At 44.1% G+C, this 22,602-nt stretch overlaps 1 protein-coding gene across 1 annotated transcript; it reads left to right on the forward strand.

The window, feature by feature from the left end:
- The first annotated feature begins 14,921 nt into the window (after window positions 1–14,921).
- Window positions 14,922–20,795, forward strand: LOC125506991 (GDSL esterase/lipase At1g71250-like). The gene is made up of 3 exons (XM_048671695.2): window positions 14,922–15,135; window positions 15,218–15,847; window positions 20,432–20,795. Exons 1-3 carry the CDS (start codon window positions 14,922–14,924, stop codon window positions 20,698–20,700), a joined length of 1,113 nt encoding a protein of 370 aa, XP_048527652.1. The 3' UTR covers window positions 20,701–20,795.
- The last annotated feature ends 1,807 nt before the right edge of the window (window positions 20,796–22,602 follow it).

The raw sequence follows: 22,602 nt of genomic DNA on the forward strand, positions 1-22,602 counted from the left end.
CACGAAGCCATTCTTTTCGTTCAATCTATCCTAGAGTTCATACTAGAATAACACCTTAAGACACAAATGAACCAAAACCCTAATGTCACCTAGATACTCCAATGTCACCTCAAGTATCCGTGGGTATGATTATACGATATGCATCACACAATTTCAGATTCATCTATTCAACCAACACAAAGAATTTCAAAGAGTACCCCAAAGTTTCTACCGGAGAGTCAAGACAAAAACGTGTGCCAACCCCTATGCATAAGTTCACAAGGTCACAGAACCCGCAAGATGATCATCAAAACATACATCAAGTAAATCATGTGATATCCCATTGTCACCACAGATAAGCACATGCAAGACATACATCAAGTGTTCTCAAATCCTTAAAGACTCAATCCGATAAGAAAACTTCAAAGGGAAAACTCAATCCATTACAAGAGACTAGAGGGGGAGAAACATCATAAGATTCAACTATAATAGCAAAGCTCGCGATACATCAAGATCATGCTGACTCAAGAACATGAGAGAGAGAGAGAGATCAAACACATAGCTACAGGTACATACCCTCAGCCCCGAGAGAGAACTACTCACTCCTCATCATGGAGAGCACCGGGATGATGAAGATGGCCATCGGAGAGGGATTCCCCCCTCCGGCATGGTGCCGGAACGGGTCTAGATTGGTTTGAGGTGGCTACGGAGGCTTCTGGCGGCGGAACTCCCGATCTATTCTGCTCTCTGATGTTTTAGGGTATATGGACATATATAGGCGAAAGAAGTCGGTCAGGGGAGCCATGAGGGGCCCACGAGGGTGGGGGCGTGCCCAGAGGGGTAGGGCACGCCTCCCTGCCTCGTGGCTTCCTCCAAGCTTCCCTGACGTACTCTCCCGAAGGTTTCATTCCGTTTGGACTCTGTTTGATATTCCTTTTCTTCAAAACACTGAAATAGGCAAGAAAACAACAATTTGCGCTAGGCCTTCGGTTAATAGGTTAGTCCCAAAAATAATATAAAAGTGTATAATAAAGCCCATAAACATCCAAAACGGGTGATATAATAGCATGGAACAATCAAAAAATATAGATACATTGGAGACGTATCAGCGTGCAGCAGGTTGGGCGCGTTGGCGTGATCTGCTGCAGCCTTGGCTTCAGCGGCCTTTCTCGCAGCGTTGGACGAGGAGCCGGTGTTGGTGGTGAACACCTCCACTCGAACGCAGAGGTCCATCACCCCGGCGGAAGCATCATTGCCGAGGGGAACGAGAGAGTCAGAGATATTGAGCACCCCGTTGGGGTCCTCGTCAGCCGCGGGCGCATCACAGACGCGCAGCGCGGCAAAGGAGGCAGCGAGCGTGTCAATGACATCGGCTGCCAGTGTGACGGGCTCATCGGAGTTCGAGAGGAGCCCTGTCTAGAACGTGTCCCTAGCCGGGACCTCGAGCTGCCCAATGGTGGGCACCAACTATCGTGGTGGGTGCACGGCAGATGCCAAAGGATTGCTAAAGAGAGGAGGAGGCTTGAAGGCACCGATGGGCTCCAAAGGCGAGGTCAGCATGAGCGAGCGAGGAACGCAAGACATACCCAGGTTCGAGGATCTCCGGAGAGATAACACCCCTAGTCCTGCCGAGCGTGGTTTATATGTGGATGTTACAAGCTTGATCCTAGAGCTGTTTTGGGGAGGAAGGAACACTGCTAGGGAAAACCCTAGTAGTAGCGCGGGTTTTGAGGCTATCAGTAGCGCGGGCAGCCATGCTACCAATAAGGCGCTACAACTAACTGGTAGTAGTAGCGCAGTTTGCACCCGCGCTACTACTATTGACTATATCAGCAGCGCTTTTCCAGAACACGCTACTATTAGTTAGTTGTAGCGCTTTCCTAGCCCCGCGCTACTGCTATGTGTTTCATCATTTTTCTCCGCTTCCTACCCAGTTTCAGTTTCAATAAACTGCAATTTCCAGATACTAGGCACTACTAGATATCAATTTCATAAAGCATTATAGGTACCAGGTAGTACTACCTACGTTCCAAATTACTCGTCGTGGTTTTAGTTCAAATTTGAACTAAAACCATGACGAGTAATTTGGAACGGAAGGAGTACTAGATAACAATTTCATATATAGTCAACATGCATCCTCAATCAGTACAAGGTGATATCGATGACGATCATCATATATAGTTCTAGATGATATCGACAACGATCATCATATGTAGTTCTACATGATATCGACGACGATCATCATATGTAGTTCTAGATGATATAGCCACACACACATATGTAGTTCTAGATGATATCGACGACGATCATCATCCTGAAGTCTGGGCGGTGGGTGTTCCTGATAGTAATTAGGATGGCCTGGCCAACATGAAGATTCTTGCCAACGAGGAATCTCTTCCACCCAACCGAGTTTAAGTGTGCGCGACTGTGTCCATGCGGTAAGTACAGGTGGTGAAGGAGCCCCTTGTGGTAAGGCGTAGTCCAGCTGAGCCTTCTTCATTAGGCTCGATACCACAACTCACAGATAGGTTCTTTGGCAATTTCTGAATAAGAAAAACATATCAATGAATAAATAGCCTCACACATACTCTTGCAAATATATTTCTATTAAGTATAGATTTCTACACTATTGAAAGACACAGTACTACACATTTGTACTAATTAAGCATGAATTCTACTAATAAGTATATACGGATTATCTACACTATTAATAGTTCCTTGGATTGTACACTAATAAGCATGTGATCATACTCTACACTAAAGCATATCATCTTCTAGATTCCACAAGGCATATCATTGGACTCTACACTAAGCATATCATCGGATTCACTAAGCATATCATCGGATAATTAGCATTTGTAAGTATAACAATAAAGCATATATATATATCATCAAATTACTACAGTCAGTATAACATACCATTTCATGCCGATCGACCATGGTACTTGTCAGGCGGGTCAGGAATGGCACCCCGACAAAGTCATCACGTGGCGGAATTATGTCCCATAGGTTGCACACCTCCTCCTCGCCCAGCCTCATTCTTTGAGCTACGATGGCTTCATGAAGTGGGTTCTCATCATCTTCATCGAGTGGGTCCTCATTATCTTCATCATCTTCCACCAGGTTGAGATAAATGACAGCCAGCTTGGGTCTTTCTGCTCTGAAGGAGAAGTTGATCAACTCACCACCAGTAAGACACATGCGGGTGAGGAAACAGGCCCATCCATCTCCTCCAATCTACGACATATTGCGTCCTTTCTCGACCTCCATAGTGTACGGCCCCCTAGGAGCCTCAAATGTCATAGTGTCTCCTGTCAGCTTGTTGAATTTCAACCTCACATTGCATGGGACGATCTGTGTAAAAAAGCAAAATGACACAATGCAATAATGCCAACACTAAAAATAAAATAGTTGTTACATTTCATCTAATTTCTTACCGCCGCATGATGAAACTCGGCTGGAAGTAGATGCCAAACAGCTTGTCAGTTGCAAGGCTGCTGGCGCACCTTGACTTGCACAGTCGACATGGTGGTCGTGGTGGTGGCGCCATTTTCCTAAAGCAATATGAGCAAAGGATTAACGATCCACTTCACAGGAAAGAAAAACAGTAGCATGTGATATTTTTGGTTCTTCTTCAGTTATATTTTCATAGTGGAACCTGATCCCAAAAAGTAAACAACAAGCTCTCAATTAACTTACTAACACCTTCTATAATAGAACCAACAGCTAGCAGGCCAATGCCAAATCAACCAACAAGACTCCAGACAACAAGTTCTCAATTAGCTTACTAACACCTTCTAGAATATCTCTAGATGAAGAGATTCTTCCGCAAGAAGCAATTTCAGGGGCACCTATTTCCAAAAAAATATTTGGCCCCTACCAAAGGTATAATCCTAAGATCTGTAATAAGTTATCTACCAAATCAAGGTACCACCTACCAAGACACATTTCATCTAATTTGGCCCCTATTGCCTAAGATAACTGATTAAAAAACAAGTGGAAAATTAAATTGGGATTAACTTAGCACTTGCAAACTAAATACTTGTACCACCTACCAAAGCATTTCAACTAAATTGGCACCTAAATTTAATTCGTAAGCCCTTGTTGCATCTAGGTAGGGCAACCCTCGGGGGATGCTGACGATCAGGGGGGATGGCATGGTGTCCTTGGTCGGGGGTGCTGACGAGGGGAAGGTCGGTGACTTTCCTATGAGAGGGGGCAACGACCGCGGCCGGTGAGGAGATCGAGTGCGATCGGCCAAAGGCACCCGGCCAGAGCTCGCGGGCGGCGACAGGGTGGGTGGCGACAGGGTGGAGGAGCAGCTAGCAGAGTGGCGGCGAGAGGGGGGAGGATCATTACGTGTGGAGGCGGTGGGGGTGGCGGAGGATAAACCCTAACCGCAGCTGCCGACGTCGGGCGGAGGGGACGATTGAGAGATGAGCGTGCGGGGGGCGGGCCGCGTGTTTTGTTTTGCTGTAGCAGTAGCGCGGGTACAGGGAGCGCGTTGCTACTAAGCCCAATATCAGTAGCGCTTTGTCCTGAAAAAACACTACTGCTAAGGCTAAGCATGTAAAAACATCAAAAATATACGTTGGTCATCATTGATCTTTTTGTGTAGAATCTAAATAGTCAACATGAATCCTCACCATACCTGTATAGGCACAGGTGAAGATTCATATTGCAGCCACAAATCCTACACATACAGTTCAATGAAGACCAAGTGCTCGAGATAGTTTGAGAAGTAACATATTTAAGGTGGTAAACACCTTGTTCGCTTAGCAGTATGGGACTAAACTTAATTAGTTGCAAGAGGGGATGATACTTAGCAGCAGCGAGTTTTAAAGAAAAATGCTGCTACTAAGTACTTTAGCAGTAGCGCGTCTAGGAGAAGGGCTCTACTACTCTATCTAGCCTGGAGGCAACACCGTGGCTATTGTAGTAGTAGCGCTCATTTCAACTAGAGTGCTACTGCTACTGGGCTATTAGTAGCGCGGTCTTCTGAAGCTTGCTACTAATAATTAGCAGTAGCGTTTGTTTTTAAACCTCGCTGCTGCTAAGATTCTGTGTATAAGGTTTTCCCTAGTAGTGGAAGACAGGAAAAAGCATAGGTCACTCCTTCTCCTTGTATGTGTGTTCTACTGATCCTATGATCGTGTGCCTGTGCCCGTGTACATGGGGGCTCCTGGGGGGTTTTATATGTCAGCCCCCCCAGGGTTACAATGGTAAAGTTACAAAGCCATCGGGTCGGGACGTCAGCGCCTGGGAAGCCGGTGCTGGGACCCGCCTGGTGCCAGGGCTCGCCGGGTTCTCCGGGCACGGGGCCCCATGTGCCAGAAGGCACTGTTCTCCGTCTTGTCGATCGTCACAGAGTGGCCGGGTCGACTCGGCTACAGTGGCACACCGCCTGGTCACCGTCGGCTGGCGTCAGTAGTGATGAAGGGCACACTATAGCCATGTCGACCTCGGTCAGCGGAGTAGGAAGGCCATTGTTGCCACGCCCCCACTGGTCAGAGGAGTTGGTGGGGCACTGTTGCCACATTCATCCCTTTTATGGGGACTTGCTCCATCGTACTCCTTGGATGGGACAGGAGCTGACTCGTGGCCGGGTTGAGGAAGACGCCACGAGAGAGCTGGCATGCTGGAGAAGTCTTGGCCTATCGGGTTCGGCGGCACGCGCCGGCCGTCTTGGCCGGGTTGAGGAGCTTGGCCGGGTTGAAGAGCTTGGCTAGGTTGAGGAACCCGGCCAAGTGCGAGCCAGATTGAGGGGTGTTGATGGCCCGGATGTTTTTGAAAAGGATCCGGGTTCCGTTGCCTGCCCGGGGTTCATCCCCCCGACACCCCGGTAGTAAAAGTCGCTTGTTCCGCAGGTATTATGCCTTGATTGTGAACGCGGATCAAGGAAGAGGGGTTAAGGCTACCGCTAAGGAGGGCCTTCGGGCCCACCACGACTCCTTTCCACAATTATAATGAGTTGTGGGACCATAAAGCTACCCAAGGGTCGCCAAGAAACCTCAGAGGTAAACGTCTAGTAAGGAAGAGACCTCAGGTTTTAGTCCTCGGACCCAGAAAAAGGTGCATTACTTGTATAAGGAGTCTTGTTAAAAGACACGCGGATACTCAAAGTATATCGATGCTCGAATCCCGAATCTAAAAACCTAAGGCCGACAGCCAAGCATAGAAAGAGGACCTCGGGTACGAATATAGCCTCGGATCTAGAAGCCGACATGGAGGATAGAACTCGCCTACGAAGCCGAAGACCACAAGATAGATGTTGTTCTGAAGATAGGAGCCTGAGTCCTTGCCTTGAAGACCGGTTCAAGGGCTATTGTCGGTGTCATGGATTAGGGGGTGCATGCCACGTCGGCCTGCCACTCATGGGCCGAGCCGAGGACCCCACCAATGGACTTCACATACCCTGGCCCTCGGCATGATCAAGATGGAGTTCTCCTGAGACTTGGCGTACACTTCAAGACATATTTGAATGATTGACATGTTTATCCCTAAATTGATTATGTGCAAACCCTAGCTACCCCCTAGTGCCTACATAAACCATGGGGTTTCGTCCGTAGAGGTAAAATTTCAAGATCTTAGAGCTTAGAACTCATTCATACGATCTCGAGGTAGATCAAATTGTACTTTGTACCCCCTCCACAATCAATATAATAAGAGCAGGACATAGGTTTTACCTCTTTGAGAGGGCTCAGACCTGCATAAATACCGCGGCCCTATTCTTCATGTTACCATCGTTCCTAGATCACCAGCTTGGGACCCCCTACATGAGATCCGCCGATTTTAGCACTGACACCACTCAAAATACAATTATATCTACTTTTGAAACAATGAGCTCTAGCACCTCTCCAAATCTCTGTTTTCCTCTGCGAAGGGCCTATCAATTTACCTTTATTGTTGACTCATCACCTTCTCATTCAAGCACCAATCCTGAGAGCGCAATTGCATTCTTAGTGTACCATGCATTCTATCTAATTAATGTTGACAATGAGCATGACTGAATCTCTTCTACCCCGAATTACAATGTTTAGTCTCTGCTTGAACTCCAGAGGTGCTCTGTTTTTATATTTTGCGGTCTCAGAAAGGGCTAGCGTAATACTATTTTATCATATTGCGTCACAATTGTTTTGACAAATTGTTGGCATCTGAGATATTGTATTATTACCCGCCAGTAGGTTATGTCATTGACATGAATAAATATGAGTTATAAACATTATCAGATATGTGTCTAGTTCACGATCTTCGCTGAAAACTTGATTACTAGTTAAGCTCATATACGATAACAGAAACAAAAAAGTTTGTAAAAGTTTTTCTGTGTCACTTTCAGTTTGTCAATTGAATTGCTTGAGGACAAGCAATGAGTTAAACTTGGGGGAGTTGATATGTCTCCAACATATCTACTTTTCCAAACACTTTTGCTCTTGTTTTGGACTCTAATTTGTATGATTTGAATGAAACTAACCCGGACTACCGTTGTTTTCAGCAGGACTACTTTGGTGTTGTTTTTGCGCAGAAATAAAAAATTCTCAGAATCGAGTGATTTTGGAATATATATAAAATAATAGCATAAATAGTTACTGGAGGGGGCCACCTGTGAGGCACAAGCTTAGGGGCCCCCTCGGGGCACGCCGTCTGAGCTTGTGGGTCCCACGGGCCTTAGTTTGCCCTACCTCCAAGTCCATAAGTACCGTCTTCCCGAGAGAAAAAATCAGAGAGAAAGAGTTATCGGTTTTACGATACAAAGTCACCACCACCTCTTGTTCATCACCAGAAGGGCGGATCTGAAGTCCTTTCAAGGCTCCGAAGAGGAGGATTTGTCACTGCCATCGTCTACAACCCTCCTTCGTCAATAAACTCATGATGCTCACCCCCGGGAGTGAGTAATTTACTCATAGGCATATTGGAGGTAGATGGACATGGATGAGATTTTTCATGTAATCGAGTCAATTTGTTAGGTCTTGATCCCTAGTATCCACTGTGTTCTAAGATTGGTGTTGCTATGTTTAATACTTGTCATTAGGGCCCGGGTATCATGATTTCAGATCTAAACCTAGTACGTTTTCAAGAATATATTTAAGTTTTTGATCCTATCTGCAAGTTATATGCACTTGTTATTGTTCTGAACCTTAGACCCCAAGGTGACAATAATTAGGATACTCTTCGGGGATGACTGTAATTTGAGGAGTTCATGCATTCATTGTTGGTTAATGCTTTGTTCTGGTTCTCTATTGAAAGGAGCGTCTTAATTACCCTTAGATTTCTATTAGGACCCGGCTGCCACGGGAGGGTAGGACAAAAGATGTCATGCAAGTTCTTATTGCAAGCACATAAGACTATATACAGAATACATGCCTACATATGATTGATGAATTGGATCTATTGTGTATCGATCTAGGTTGTGACTGTTACATGATGAATGTCATCCAAATATACATCGCTACTCCATGCCTACACTTTTCATAATATATTTTTTGCTCGAATCACTATTACTATTGCTATTCCAATTGCTACAAATTTGTTACTACTGCTACCAAAACTACCATATTATTGTGCTATTAATATTTTGCTACAAGGAAATAATTGTGGTTGAACTAACAACTCAACTTCTAAGGCTTATAAATATTCTTTGCCTCCCATTATGCCGAGTCAATAAATTTGGTTGAAATACTACCCTTGAAGACAGTTGCAGTTCCCTATACTTGTGGGTCATCAATAGCTCATAGAATTGATGCAGTGAGTTTTATCCAGTGTCCCATGGATGCTAATATGATATCACATAATTTGACTAGGTGGGTTTATGATTTTAAAATTGTACTAATAAATTGGGAGGGTGTCCCCTCGAGTTTTATTATCCCAGACTGTCAGCGAGTCCAAGGCCGGAGCAGAGCAACCAGGAGAGCGCGAAGACGATGATTCGACTCATGGGCGATCGCACGGCCCACTCGAGCCCGGCAGCTTCCCAGTGGCTTGCAGGCTCGAACTGGGCCCGTTAAGGGTGTACGTTGGCATATAACCATTGGCGTGTGTTGCGTGTGGATTGGGAACGGAGTTGGTGGCTTTGGCCAGGACCTCGCGCGTGCATGTGAGCTTGTATAGCCATTCATGGCGAATTGATCCCCAATTAGAGATAATACATGCCCCATCTCACATCTGGCATCAAAGATGTTCAATCCTGGAGCTTCCCCGCCACCCCCACCCCACCAGATTCAGCGATCTTCGACAGCGAGAGGCCATGGAGAACCTGTCGGCGGAGGGCCGCAACATCCACGAGTTTGTCAAGGCGGCCGTCACCGACGACCTCGAGCAGCGCCTCAAGGTACACAACGACGACCTCCTCAAGTCCATGACCAAGCTGCTCCAAGATTCAACCAAGACCTTGGATGGGATCATCACGGCCTGTGTCGACAGCGTCCGTTCCGAGCTCCACCTCGACATAGAGCGGATCTACTTCGATCTAGAGTGAGTCGACAAGGTTGACTACGAGGGCGGGCCCGGGGGCTCGTCTGCTGGCAGAGAGGTGAGAACCCACAACATCTGTGTCCCCCCCCCCCCCGGCTCGCGGAGCACGTGATCTGTCGTCTCCACAGGAAATTCAGTCTCCCCCCGCGAACTTGTTGCTCTGGATCAAGGTGAGCAGTACAGTTCAGGCCCTCAGGTGGAATTGCCGTGATTTGACGGGTCTAATCCACGATTATGGCAAGCTAGGTGTGAGGATTACTTCAAATTATGGGGCACTCACCACAACAGATGGATATCTTATGCCATTGCCCAGTTTGAAGGTGCAGCCGCCCGATGGTTGGAGTCAGTGCAGAGGCGAACTGCAGAACTGCATTGGATTGAATTTTGCAACCTATTGCAGACAAGGTTCAGTCGGAATCAGCACCAGAATCTCTTGAGGAAGATGTCCAGAATTAACCAGACGGGGTCAGTGGAGGAGTATGTGGAACAATTTGCAGAATTGTATGATGAACTCACTGCATATGAATCTAGTCCTGATCCTCTGCATTACACCACCTGATTCATTGATGGTCTAAAACCAGGAGTTCAGATGGCCATTGCCATGCAAAAACCACGCGATCTGGATACTGCTTATGAATTGGCCTTGCTCCATGAGGAATTGGGCGAAATGCAATATTCTCAACACACTTCCACAGCAAAAAGAAGTACTGCTCCATCAGGAGTTTATCCTTATAAGGCAAGGACAGTAGAAGAGAAAAAACCAGCTGAAGGTCATAGATCTCTGCCAGTGGAAGATAAATGGACTTCCCTAAGGAATTTTAGGAAGGATAAGGGATTGTGTTTCATTTGTGGTGAGAAATGGTCCAAAGATCACTAATGCAAATTGACAGTCCAGTTGCATGTGGTGCAGGAACTGATAGAATAGTTGCAAGGCTCCACTCCTTCTCTTGATGATTCAGACAGTGACACTGATAATCTGATGCTACTGTCAGCAGCTGCTACAAGCAAAAGTGTGTCTATCTTGTCTTTGTCCTTGCCAGTAAACATTAAAAATACAGAGCTGAAGTTCTTAGTCAATTCTGGCAGCATTCACTCGTTCTTGGACAGTTCCTTGCATTACCTGCTCCTAGAAGTTACTGACATTAAAGCAGTTACAGTAAAGGTAGCAGGTGGAGGAAAATTGACTTGTTCACAACAAGTGAAACAATGTCAGTGGGACTATCAAGGCTAAGAATTCTCACATGACTTCAGATTGCTGTCATTAGGGGGTTATGATGGCATTTTGGGCCTGGGTTGGCTAGCCAAACACAGCCCCATGTACATTGACTGGGAACAGAAATGGCTTTCATTCTAATACAAGGGTACTACTGTCACTCTGCAAGGAGATCTGCCTAAGGAATGTGCTTTTACAGTTATGGCCATTTTCCAAAATGTTATCTCTGAACAAAAGGAACAGTTACCTAAAATTCAAGCTCTGTTGGACAAGTATGCAGTGGTCTTCTCTCCTCCTACAGGTCTACCTCCCAGAAGACAGTTTGATCACAGTATACCATTAATCCCTGGTGCTCAACCAATATCAATCAGACCCTATAGAATTCCTCCTCATCTGAAAGTTGAAATGGAGAAGCGGGTGCAGGAAATGCTACAAAGGGGAATAATTCAGGTGAGAAACAATCCATTTTCTTCCCCTACTCTGATGGTTAAGAAAAAGGAAGAAGGAGATTGGAGGTTGGTCATTGACTTCAGACATGTTAATGCTCTCACAGTAAAAAGCAAGTACCCTATTCCTGTCATAGATGAATTACTTGATGAACTTGCTGGAGCTTGTTGGTTTTCCAAATTAGACTTAAGAGCTGGCTACCATCAGATCAGATTAGCACATGGAGAAGAATTTAAGACTGTCTTCCAAACACATACTGGGCACTATGAGTTTACTGTGGTAGCTATGGGCCTGACAGGTGCACCTAATACTTTCCAAGGAGCAATGAACATAGACCTAGCTCCAGTTTTGAGAGAAGGTCCTTGTGCAGTATGTTTCTTTGATGATATTCTCATTTTCAGTAAAACCCTAAAGGAACATTTCATACATCTAGAAAAGGTGCTAACAATTTTGTTGGAGAAACATTGGAGAGTTAAATTGAGCGAGTGTGACTTTGCTAAACAAGAAATTGCTTACTTGGGCCATGTCATTAGTAGTGAAGGGGTTTCTACTGATGCCAGCAAAATTGCAACTATCAAACATTGGCCAGTTCCTGCTGATCTGAAACAAGTTAGAGGATTTCTGGGCTTAACTGGGTACTACAGGAAATTTATCAGGAATTATGGCATGGTCAGTAGACCATTAATTGATTTGTTGAAAAGGGGGGCTATCTTTGTGTGGACACCAGCTACAGAGATGTCTTTTCAAACTCTGAAGCAAGCCCTTATTCATGCTCCTGTCTTAGCAGTGACTGATTTTTCTAAGTAGTTTGTGGTGGAAACTGATGCTTGTGATGTTGGTATTGGTGTTGTTCTTATGCAGCAGGACCATCCCATTGCTTTTGTTAGCAGAGCTTTAGGTCCTAGGAACAGAGGATTATCTGTTTATGAGAAGGAATATCTAGCTATATTATTAGCTATTGAGCAGTGGAGACCATACTTACAGTTCCAGGAATTCATTATCAGGACAGATAAAAGAGTTTGGTTAATCTTTCTGCAGAGATTGCATACACCCTGGCAGCAAAAGGCACTCACAAAGATGATGGGACTGAATTATAAGATTGTTTATAAGAAGGGTATTGATAATTCTGTAGCTGACGCTCTCTCCGGGAGACCATAATCAGATTCTCAAGTGTTAGCAATTTATGGGGTTCGGCCTAGCTGATTGGAAGATGTTGTTGAAAGCTACAAGAATGAGACAAAAGCACAGGAATTATTGCAGCAGTTGTCAGTGCAACCAAAGTCCAAACACAATTTTCAACTGATACACGGGGTGCTGAGATATAAAGGTTGCATTTGGGTGGGCAATGACAGTGGCTTTCACACTAGAATTTGCCAAGCTTTCCATGACACTCCCCTGGGTGGTCATTTTGGGTTTCTTGTCACCTAGAAAAGAATTTGTGCATTGTTTAAATGGGTAGGTATGAAGAAAAAGATCCAGCAGTTTGTGCAATCTTGTCTCATTTGTCAACAAGCAAAACCAGAGAGAGTGGCTTACCTTGGGTTGCTCTCACCATTGCCTGTTCCTGCAAAAGCTTGGGAAACTGTGACAATGGATTTTATCTCAGGGCTGCCTTCTTCTAATCAGTATGACTCCATCATGGTGGTCATTGACAAGTTTACAAAATATGGCCATTTTGTTCCTGTCAAACACCCATACACTGCCCAGAAAATTGCTGAACTTTTCTTGGATAATATTTACAAGCTTCATGGCATGCCTCTTTATATTGTATCTGACAGGGATCTAGTGTTCACAAGCAAATTTTGGCAAGCTCTAGTGAAGAGGACGGGAGCTGTACTTAATATGAGCACGACATATCATCCTGAAACAGATGGACAGACTGAACGTGTTAATCAGCAGGTGGAGTGTTTTTTGAGGTGTTTCATCAGTGCTCATCCGAAGAAATGAGCAAAATGGCTCTCACTTTGTGAGTTTTGGTACAACACAAACTGGTATTCAGCACTTAACAAATCTCCATTTGAAGTTCTTTATGGCCATGGCCCTCGGCAATTTGGAATTTCTGCTTCAGATTACATTGACCATGTTGATTTGCAGCAATGGTTAGATGCTCGGGCAGTTGTTCAGCAGTCAGTGCGCCAACATTTGTTGCGTGTTCAGCAAAGAATGAAGCATCAGGCTGACAAGAAACGCACTGAAAGGACATTTGCTGTTCGTGATCGGGTATTTCTCAAACTTCAACCATATGTGCAATCTTCTGTGGCGCACAGAGCTAATCACAAGCTCACCTTCAAGTACTTTGTCCCATTTCTCATCCTGGATAAGATTGGAGAGGTGGCTTATCGCGTGCAGCTTCCAGCAGCCAGCCGTATACATCATGTTTTCCATGTTTCACAACTAAAATGTTGCGTGTAGCCACACCATGAGGTACTCAACTCACTACCTTCTATCGATACTCGCCTCCAGTTTCCTGTCAAGGTGCTGCAGGAGCGCCTCCGCCGTTCAGATAACAGATATGTGGCACAAGTTCTGGTCCAGTGGAGCGGGGGAGACGCGTCTTCAGCTACCTGGGAAGACAAAGACTCCCTTCGTCAGCTGTTTCCGCGGGCTCCGGCTTGGGGACAATCCGGTTCTCAAGAAGGGGGGAATGTCAGCGAGTCCAAGGCCGAAATAGAGCAACTAGGAGAGCGTGAAGACGATGATTCGACTCGTGGGCCGATCGCACGGCCCACTCAAGCCCGGCAGCTTCCCCGGTGGCTTGCAGGCCCGAACTGGGCCCGTTAAGGGTGTATGTTGGTATATAACCATTGGCGTGTGTTGCGTGTGGATTGGGAACGGAGTTGGTGGCTTCGGCCAGGATCTCGCATGTGTGTGTGAGCTTGTACAGCCATTCATGGCGAATTGATCCCCAATTAGAGATAATACATGCCACATCTCACACAGACATTGTTTTCGATGTAATTGTCATTTGATGTTGATAAAGTGCGCCCAAGGGCACTCCCCAAAAAACAAAATCTCGGCCATGAGAGGAGGATTACACCCAATAAATCATAGTTATGGAACTAAATCCCAAATTTCCCTGTGCTATTCGCGTTTGAAATTCTAGCAAAAGGGGATGCAATTTATAACTTCCGGAGACACAGCGGCTCTTCCCCGATCTGGCTCCCAGTCCAGGCTCCCTCCTCCTTCTGCCCGGCGACGAGACCTCCCAGGAGCGCGAGAGATCTGCTCACTTGCACAACGGCACATACAACAAGTTGCTAGATGGGCGTTCGAGCAAATATTACAAGAGACGAATATCCAGTGATACCACACCTTAGATGCTCTATGATAACAAAAAAATCAAATTCAGATCTAAAAAAACAAATTCAAATGTTTCAAAAAATCTTTAAAAAATCATGACGTTCACAAGAAATGTGTCTACAACCCCTAGAAATTTTAGCTTCTAATTCGAAATGCACATTGAGAACCAAAAAAAAACAAATCCAGATGTGAATGGTGTCAATTTTGCTTTTTTCTTTTTGTGACACTAGTCATGCTAGATTTGTCTTTTTTGTTTTTGAATTTGTATTACGAATTTAGATTTGATTTTTAGGGGTTGTAGTCTCATACGTTGTTTATACATTCATAAAAGAAATTCAGAATTTTTTGAAATATCCAAAATTGATTTTTCAAATATCATGCGAGTATGTTTCAAAATTTTCAAATACCTTTTTGTAGACACCAAAATTTCAAATACACTAGTGAATTCAGGAGCTCAGCCCGGACCTTCCCGCGAAGCCAAGCCTACTTGTGTTGGCGCCGCAACGCGAGAGGCATGGCTCTCCTCCTCCTCCACCTCTTGCTCTTCCTCCGCCTCGTTACCTCCGGCGCCGCCGACTCGTTTCCAGCCACTGCGATGTTCGTCCTCGGAGACTCCACTGCCAGCTGTGCCGCCACCACGCTGTCCCTCAACCTCACCCCCCCCTCCTCTTTCTCCAGCCCCTGCCTCTTCCACTCCGGCCGCCGCCGCCTCCTCCCCGACATCCTTGGTAAGCACCTTGAACGCCCCCGTTCCACTGAACCCCACCAGCTCCGCTCCTGATTCGCGCACCATCACGTGCGTGCATGCAGCCGCCAAGATGGAGCTCCCGCCACCGCCGCTCATCTCCACGCTCAACGGCTCAGCGGCCGCGGCCGCGATGGGCGTCAACTTCGGCGGCGAGGAGGGCGAGAGCGGCGGAGCCGGGGTGTTCCGCATGGGCGCCGTCGGGCAGCAGCTGCGGCTGGCCGCCGAGACGCTGCAGCTGCTGCGCCTCGAGGCCGCCACGCCGGGCGAGGCGTCCGCGGCCGCGGCCGGCGCCGTCTTCGTGGTGTCCTTCGGCGCCGACGCGTACGCGCGGCTGCTCGCGCGCGGGTCCGAGGCGGACGCGTCGGCGCCCAAGCACGGCCGCCGCGGCTTCGCCCGCCTCCTGGCCGGCCGCGTGGCGCGCGCGGTGCAGGAGCTGTACGAGGCGGACGTGAGGAGGGTGGCGGTGCTGGGGGTGCCGCCGCTGGGGTGCGCGCCGCGGGTGATGTGGGACGGGCTGCACCTCGTGGACGGCCGCGGGTGCGTGGAGGAGGCTAACGAGCTCGTCCAGGGGTACAACGCCAGGGTGGAGGCGCAGCTGGACGCGCTCCGGCCGGAGCTGCCCGGCGCCGACATCGTCTTCTGCGACGTCTACAAGGGGGTCATGGAGATGATCACCAATCCGGCCGCCTATGGTAACATTACTTTTACTAACCGAAATTATCTGTTTTGTATGTGATCACCAATGTGAGTCGACGTTTGCCGCATTGCGCTCTTTTGTTTCTGCAAACACATTCGGAAAAATGAACACCTGCTGCTACCGGGTGTTCAATCAGTTCCATGTGAGCCATGCTGTGCCTGTTTTTCAAACTTAGCTGGGTTGATCGGTGATCGAAGCGTCTTAACCAATCTTCTATTATATTATTAAAACGATAGAGTTATGATAAATCAACGGCAGTGATTGGGTGATCTGAATTTTTTTTTCATGGAGCGTGATGTGAGCTTGGAAAGGCCAGCCAGCAAAACAGAGTATGTACGTGAACCTATTCCATCGGCTATAGGCAAGAAGAGTCCATATGCTAATACAAACGGATTCCGGATGAAGTCCAATTACTATACGGGTCATGTTATGGTAATTCGTATACGTACAGCGTAACGTTTGGATGCTATCTTCCAAGTATTTAATTTGCATGCAGAAGGCAAGGCATAATGGCTCTTGCTTGCATGAGCGTGGATTGCATGCAACATGAAATTCAGCTGGGGAACATCAAAGTAATAAGGAACTGTAGGACAGCTAGAATATATATTGCTTGCAAATACGAATCAACCATTCAGAGTCTACACGGGTGAAAAAAATGGCCACAAAAATTATAGAGGAAAATACGCAGCAGAGTCGTATTTCCCAAAAAAATGTCCACAGAAATTGTACAGTGAAAAAGATTTTTTGCATGTAAAAGAATTAGAAATTTCAATAGTTGGATGGATATTATAATTCTGTTATTTAGAAAAAATGTAGTACGTATTTGTTTTTCTAAGAATGGCAATGCCATTATATATAAAAAGCATTTTTTTGGTAGATAAAGAATACAATAATTATATATATGTAATATATCTATTATATTATTATTAAAACAAGAGACTACGGAAATTGTACAGGCAAAAAGATTTTTTTGCATGTAAAAGAACTATAAAATTCAATAGTTGGATGGACACTATAATTCTGTTATTTAGAAAAAATATAGTATGTATTTGTTTTTCTAAGAACGGCAATGCCTTTATATACAGAAAGCATTTTTGGTAGATAAAGAATACAGTAATTATATTTATGAAATCTATCTATTATTATATTATTAAAATAAGAGACTAACAAGCCATCACGGTTATCCACATATGTTAATATTTTTTGCATCGTTTGATAAAGAAAATAACAGTTGAGATTTAAAATAAATTACATAAGAGATTAACATGTATGTACGAACATATTGGACTGTGGCGTCTTTACTTGAAGATTCCAAATATACACGCTTAAAGCTTCCACGCCACGTAAAAAAAAGAGGCACGTAATGCTCAGAGTCTTGGTTATGCATACGCTTACTTCCCTCACTAATAGAGACCCAAAGGCTGTAAAATAAAACAAAAACAGTCGGTGTATGCTAGCGTGTAGTACTAATGAGAAGCTAGCACATGCATGTATATTAATTAACTAATGCAAAGTTACAGTTCACAAATGGGTCCAGCCTGCTTTATGAGCCCACTTTAAAAGACAACAAGCACAATCTTTAGGTAAAAAGTCCGATCAGTTATTCTAGATGCACAGATAGTTGCTCATTCTTTTGCAGGGAGCTGCTCATTACACGTAGGTAGAATTTCGTGAATAAACATGTTTATCTATCTATAAGCTAAAAAGCAAAAATATATCTGTAGAATGCACGTACTATTTACTATTACATATGCACATTTTTTATTTATTTTCGTAGTTCAGAAATAAATATATTTAAAAATGATGAAATTACTCATGTGTATAGAGCACATCTACAAGTACACATGATATGTATTTTAAATGTTCTGAAAATTTACAAATATGACTCTCTTTACTTTTGAAAATAACTCCCATTATATAGGTATATAAATGGTCTCTAACTCTATATTTCTTTTTCTCTTCCACTATCTCAAAATTTTCCGGAACCTATAAATATGTCTTTTCTTACTTTTGAAAATTATGGGCCAGCTTTATGGGTATATGGCTGGCCTTCAAACCAATATATTTTTTCTCTCTTTCTGTCGATAAGATTTCAGCTGTTCCCAAAGGCAAAAAACCATAATTCAAATTCACATATCAATTTAACTAGCACGTGTTTTTTTTCAAAAGATGAAAAGTGTGTACCAAGTGGGGCCATATCCGTTGGCCAAATTCAAATTTTACACGCCAACCAATAGAAGGAAATCAAATGCTTGACTGATGGTAGTTTGTAAAGTCTTCTCTTCCATCATGTCAAGGGGTGAGTGGATTAATAGATTACTAAGATCATGTATAACCATCAATATTTCGATTTAATCCTATATAAAATGGTTCACAAATAATATATGTTGTTGAAGAGATAGACATTGCTCGACGAGGAGGAGTGGAGGAGGGAAGTTAGAGATCAATATGAAAGTAAATGATTTCACATGGTAGGTTAAAAACTCGAATAACATCAAAAAAATTATCACCAACCTTGCCAAAGACCAAATACAACCATCGGAAGATTTATATCAAAATGCAATCATATGTTTCCGCCAGGCATATATTATGCATAAATTTTTAAATAATAATTCACCGCACGAACACTATAGCTTCAAGAGAATAAAATTTACAAGTAAAATAATAAGCACCAACTTTTGAAATATCTTGAAGACAAAACAATATGTGTTGAGCCTAGCCGCGCAAATGCGCGGGTTACCCCGCTAGTTACTAGTACTAGAACTAAAATACTTGTTAGAGCAAGTACAATAGTGGGCTTATAGCCGGCTTACATGGTAATTTTGCCAATGTGGAGGAGAGACATGAAAAAATAAGGGGAGTGGGCTCTTATGTAAGAGCCTGACTATATGCGTGCTTCAAGGCAGGTGCAATAAATGTGAGAAAAGAGATAGAGAGAAGATGTGAAAAAGTACTAATCTTAGAACCAACCTTATAGCTAACTTTGTTGTATGAGTGACTATATATGTTGACTATATATGATATAACAACACCTTATAGCTAGCAGTTGACTGTATTATTAACCATGCTCTTAGTTACCTTCTTGATCAGTTGTGTGCAAAATCACTTTTTCTAGTTATAGTATTTCAATAGAAACTGGTTGTCGTGACAAGAAACATAGATGGTCACATTCTTTTCTCTTCTCTCTGGGGTCAAAAAGTGCCTTGTACAATATCGAAACGACAGAATAAGCTGTGAGGTCTACGTATATAGTCAGTGGTGGAGCCATAACTTTTGTGAAGCCTGGGCGAGTTTAAGTCTAAGTGACTAATCTAGAAATCGAAATCAGGTATTCATGTATGCAATATACAAAATATCCTCAAACATTCAAACCAAAAATCCACATTAACGTTGATGTAAAAATGCAAACATATGGTAGTCATACAAATGTATTTTAAAGTGAACTAACATATAATATAGCAGAATTTAGTAGATAGACCACAATAACGTTGAGACTTGGCAACAAAAGTCATAGAACCGAGCCATGCATCGAATCAAATTTGCCATGTTACAGACAAAATTATAGATATCCAATTTATAATCGAAACGTCCTTCAAGATTAAGAAATGGATTTGTAATACATGAAAATTAAGTGTTGTGATTTGTGAGTATAATTTAGAATTTTGAAGTAAACATTCAACTATGTAGAACAAATGACTGACGAAAAAGGCTTTTCCCCCGCTTTATATTAAAGCAAACATCTAGAACAAATACCTAAAGCAAAACTAATTTCATGAAGTCACAATCATCCCTGGATAATTCCCCATGCTTTGATCTCAAATTTAAGCCATAGGTATGTCGATTAATCCCCACATGAATAGATCAGTTAGCAATTTTACCTAGTCACAATGGAGGAGCCGAGTAGTTAAGATGCATCGGTTTCTGCCTTCTTGGGGATGGACCGGCTCTGCCGGCGCGCGGCCAGCCTCTGCTCGCGGCCAGTCTATCTCCTGGATACGCGGTCCTGGCGGTTGGCGATACGTGAGAAAGAAAGGAAGGAACGAGGAGGCGGAGCGATCAGCGCAACAAAATTGGACATGAACCAGCCGAACAGACGTTTCAGTCTTGCTAGGCTTAGTTCTCACGAGGCCCATTGCCACAAGAAGCCCAAAGTGTGCCTAAGTTTTGGGCCAAAACAATTCTGCCCGGGAAATAAAGTATACGGACATGAATTTTTCAGTTGTGGCACCGCATGTACAACGTCAGCGTACGCAGGGAGCCCGGGCAACTGCCCAGGGTGGCCGGGCGCTGGCTCAGTAATTAGCCGTCCCTATTATTGGATTCGCGGCCCTTTTATCTGTAGATTGACGCTCATTAAGATGCAGAAAGTCATGTTCATCGGTGCAATGATAGTACATAGGAGTAGTACTCAGAGCGATCCGAATTGCAGTTAGCACGACCTAAACGACAAGGTTAGGAAGTACTCCCTCCGTCCCATACTAGTTGTTGTCATTATGTCCTAGCGATTTTCTGCTTGTTATTAGTTGAATATCTGATCAAATGAGAATGAAGTTTTTATGTGAATCCTTGGAGCCTGCAGGGTTTGAGGAGGCGAGGGACGCGTGCTGCGGGCTGGGCCCGTTCGGTGGCACCATCGGGTGCCTGACGAGGGAGATGGCGTGCCCCACACCGCAGGGACACGTCTGGTGGGACCTGTACAGTGTCACGGAGACAGTGAACACACTGCTCGCGGACTGGGCCTGGTCGGTGCCGCCGTCGACGGACTCCGACACGAGCATCTGCCGCCCCATTACCCTGCAGCAGCTTGCCGGGCGAGCCGACGCGCCGCCGCCACCGGTGATGGTGTAGGTCCGACGACGAGGGCTGGTAGGTTATTTCAGCTTGATCGTTGGAGATTGAACATTTTTTCGTTCAACCCGTGCTGCTGTTCCAGTTGACGGCGGGAAACAAAGGAAATCAGAGAACAGTCTCATGCTACGAAGAAGCGAGGGTCTGATGGGTGTGCGTGTCCATACAGACGTGAGACTACATGTGATGCTGCGTACGCAATTGAAGTACGGAGTACTGTATAGCGGGGTTGGCGATGATCTAACGCATTATTATTGCTCCTTCATGCTGAAATGCAACGGTGTTATCATCACTTTAATAATTCGTAGTAAAAACCATCACACCAAAAAATTGACGGTGGCAAGGTAAATGCTAGTGAGGACTAAAGCACCAACGCGAAACCACATCTCTGAGGCTGTGTTTGGATGTAGACATTGAGGACCTTGGTATTGAATTGGCTCCAATGCCAAATATCCCAAGACATTGATATTGAGCTTCAATGCCACACATGGTGTTTGGATGTTCATGTATTGGGCTCTTGGAATTCATAGGAAGGAACAATGCCCAATCATGTTTGGATGCACATAGTTTGGAATTGGACATTTAAAAATGTGGGAACACAATTTGCCGTACAAATTTGAAAATGGAATTTGAGCAACACATGCATATATTTGAAAAATGATGTATTACAAAAAAATGAAAAAATGAAATAAAACATAAAAGATGGTACAGGCCAGCAGTACATTATGATGAACTTGACAACATCTACTGTGAAAAGATACAAAAAAATAGGTTGTATGCAACAGTAGCAAACAATAGCATATTATGGTGAACTTGAGAGCAACATCAACTTCTCAAAAAACACGAAAAATAGGAATAGATATATGTAACAGCAGCATATATGATTATCTTGACAATATATAATATAACATGATTAAGTGAGAAGTCTCATAAGGATGGCAACAACAAATTATAGAAGTCTTACACAAAAGAGGCCACATTACAAGTTTTAGCACAACAAGTTTAGAAGTCTGATACACACTAAATCAGATTATAAGTAGCAACATGCATACATAATATCCATCAAGAGCCATTTTTTAATTCAACATCAACAGACCAGCCCTCTCACGCAACATGGTGCATAAGTTATGGAAGTTTCTTTTAGTTAAACGCAGCTGATCATAGCATGTTACTTCTGCCCCATCATACATTCCTTTTAGCAAATAGTTCCGATGAATGTTTTTTTTCCTCATCGTCACTAAAGCTCCCTAAATCCCTTGGTGCCCTCTGCGTACTAAGATATGCTATCCCAAGAAGAAACGATTCAAAATACAGTTTGGTCAAAACTATCCGTCTCCTCTTTCTTCTTTTGTTCTCCTCGTTTATGTAATCAACCAAGTCCAAGTTAGACATGGTGCAGCTACATTACACTAGTCGAATACCCGTGCGTTGCCACGGGAGAGATGTTACCGATCAAATTATTGCACTATCAATGTTTGATGTGCTTTACTTTGGAGTATAATATAATTTGATCAGTTTGGTTATAGCGAATACATTATTTATTTAGGCGTATCATAGAAGTTCTATGAGCTCTAAGTTTTATGAATAAATTTTTTAGATAACAATTTTCAAAGACTAAAATTGAATCTGAAACTTAAGTGACAACTCTATTACTTAGACAATTCGTTTCCTTCTCCATGTCACACCATTTTCTTTGCGTCGCAGACAAAAGCTATATTGAAGCAATCTGTCACATGGTGTAGTTGGCAGTGTAGATCATAAAGGTTCCATGTACAGTCTATGTACATCAGCCAACACCATAAAGATTAGAGATGCGTGCATGACGCGGTAAAGAAAAATTAATCACTAAATTTGGTACTTTATTTGAAACAAAATAATTAGATATTAAATGACACCAATAAA

The sequence above is a fragment of the Triticum urartu genome, chromosome 5A (assembly GCF_056163025.1).
Source record: "Triticum urartu cultivar PI428250 chromosome 5A, HENAU_Tu73, whole genome shotgun sequence".
Classification (NCBI taxonomy): Eukaryota; Viridiplantae; Streptophyta; class Magnoliopsida; order Poales; family Poaceae; genus Triticum; species Triticum urartu.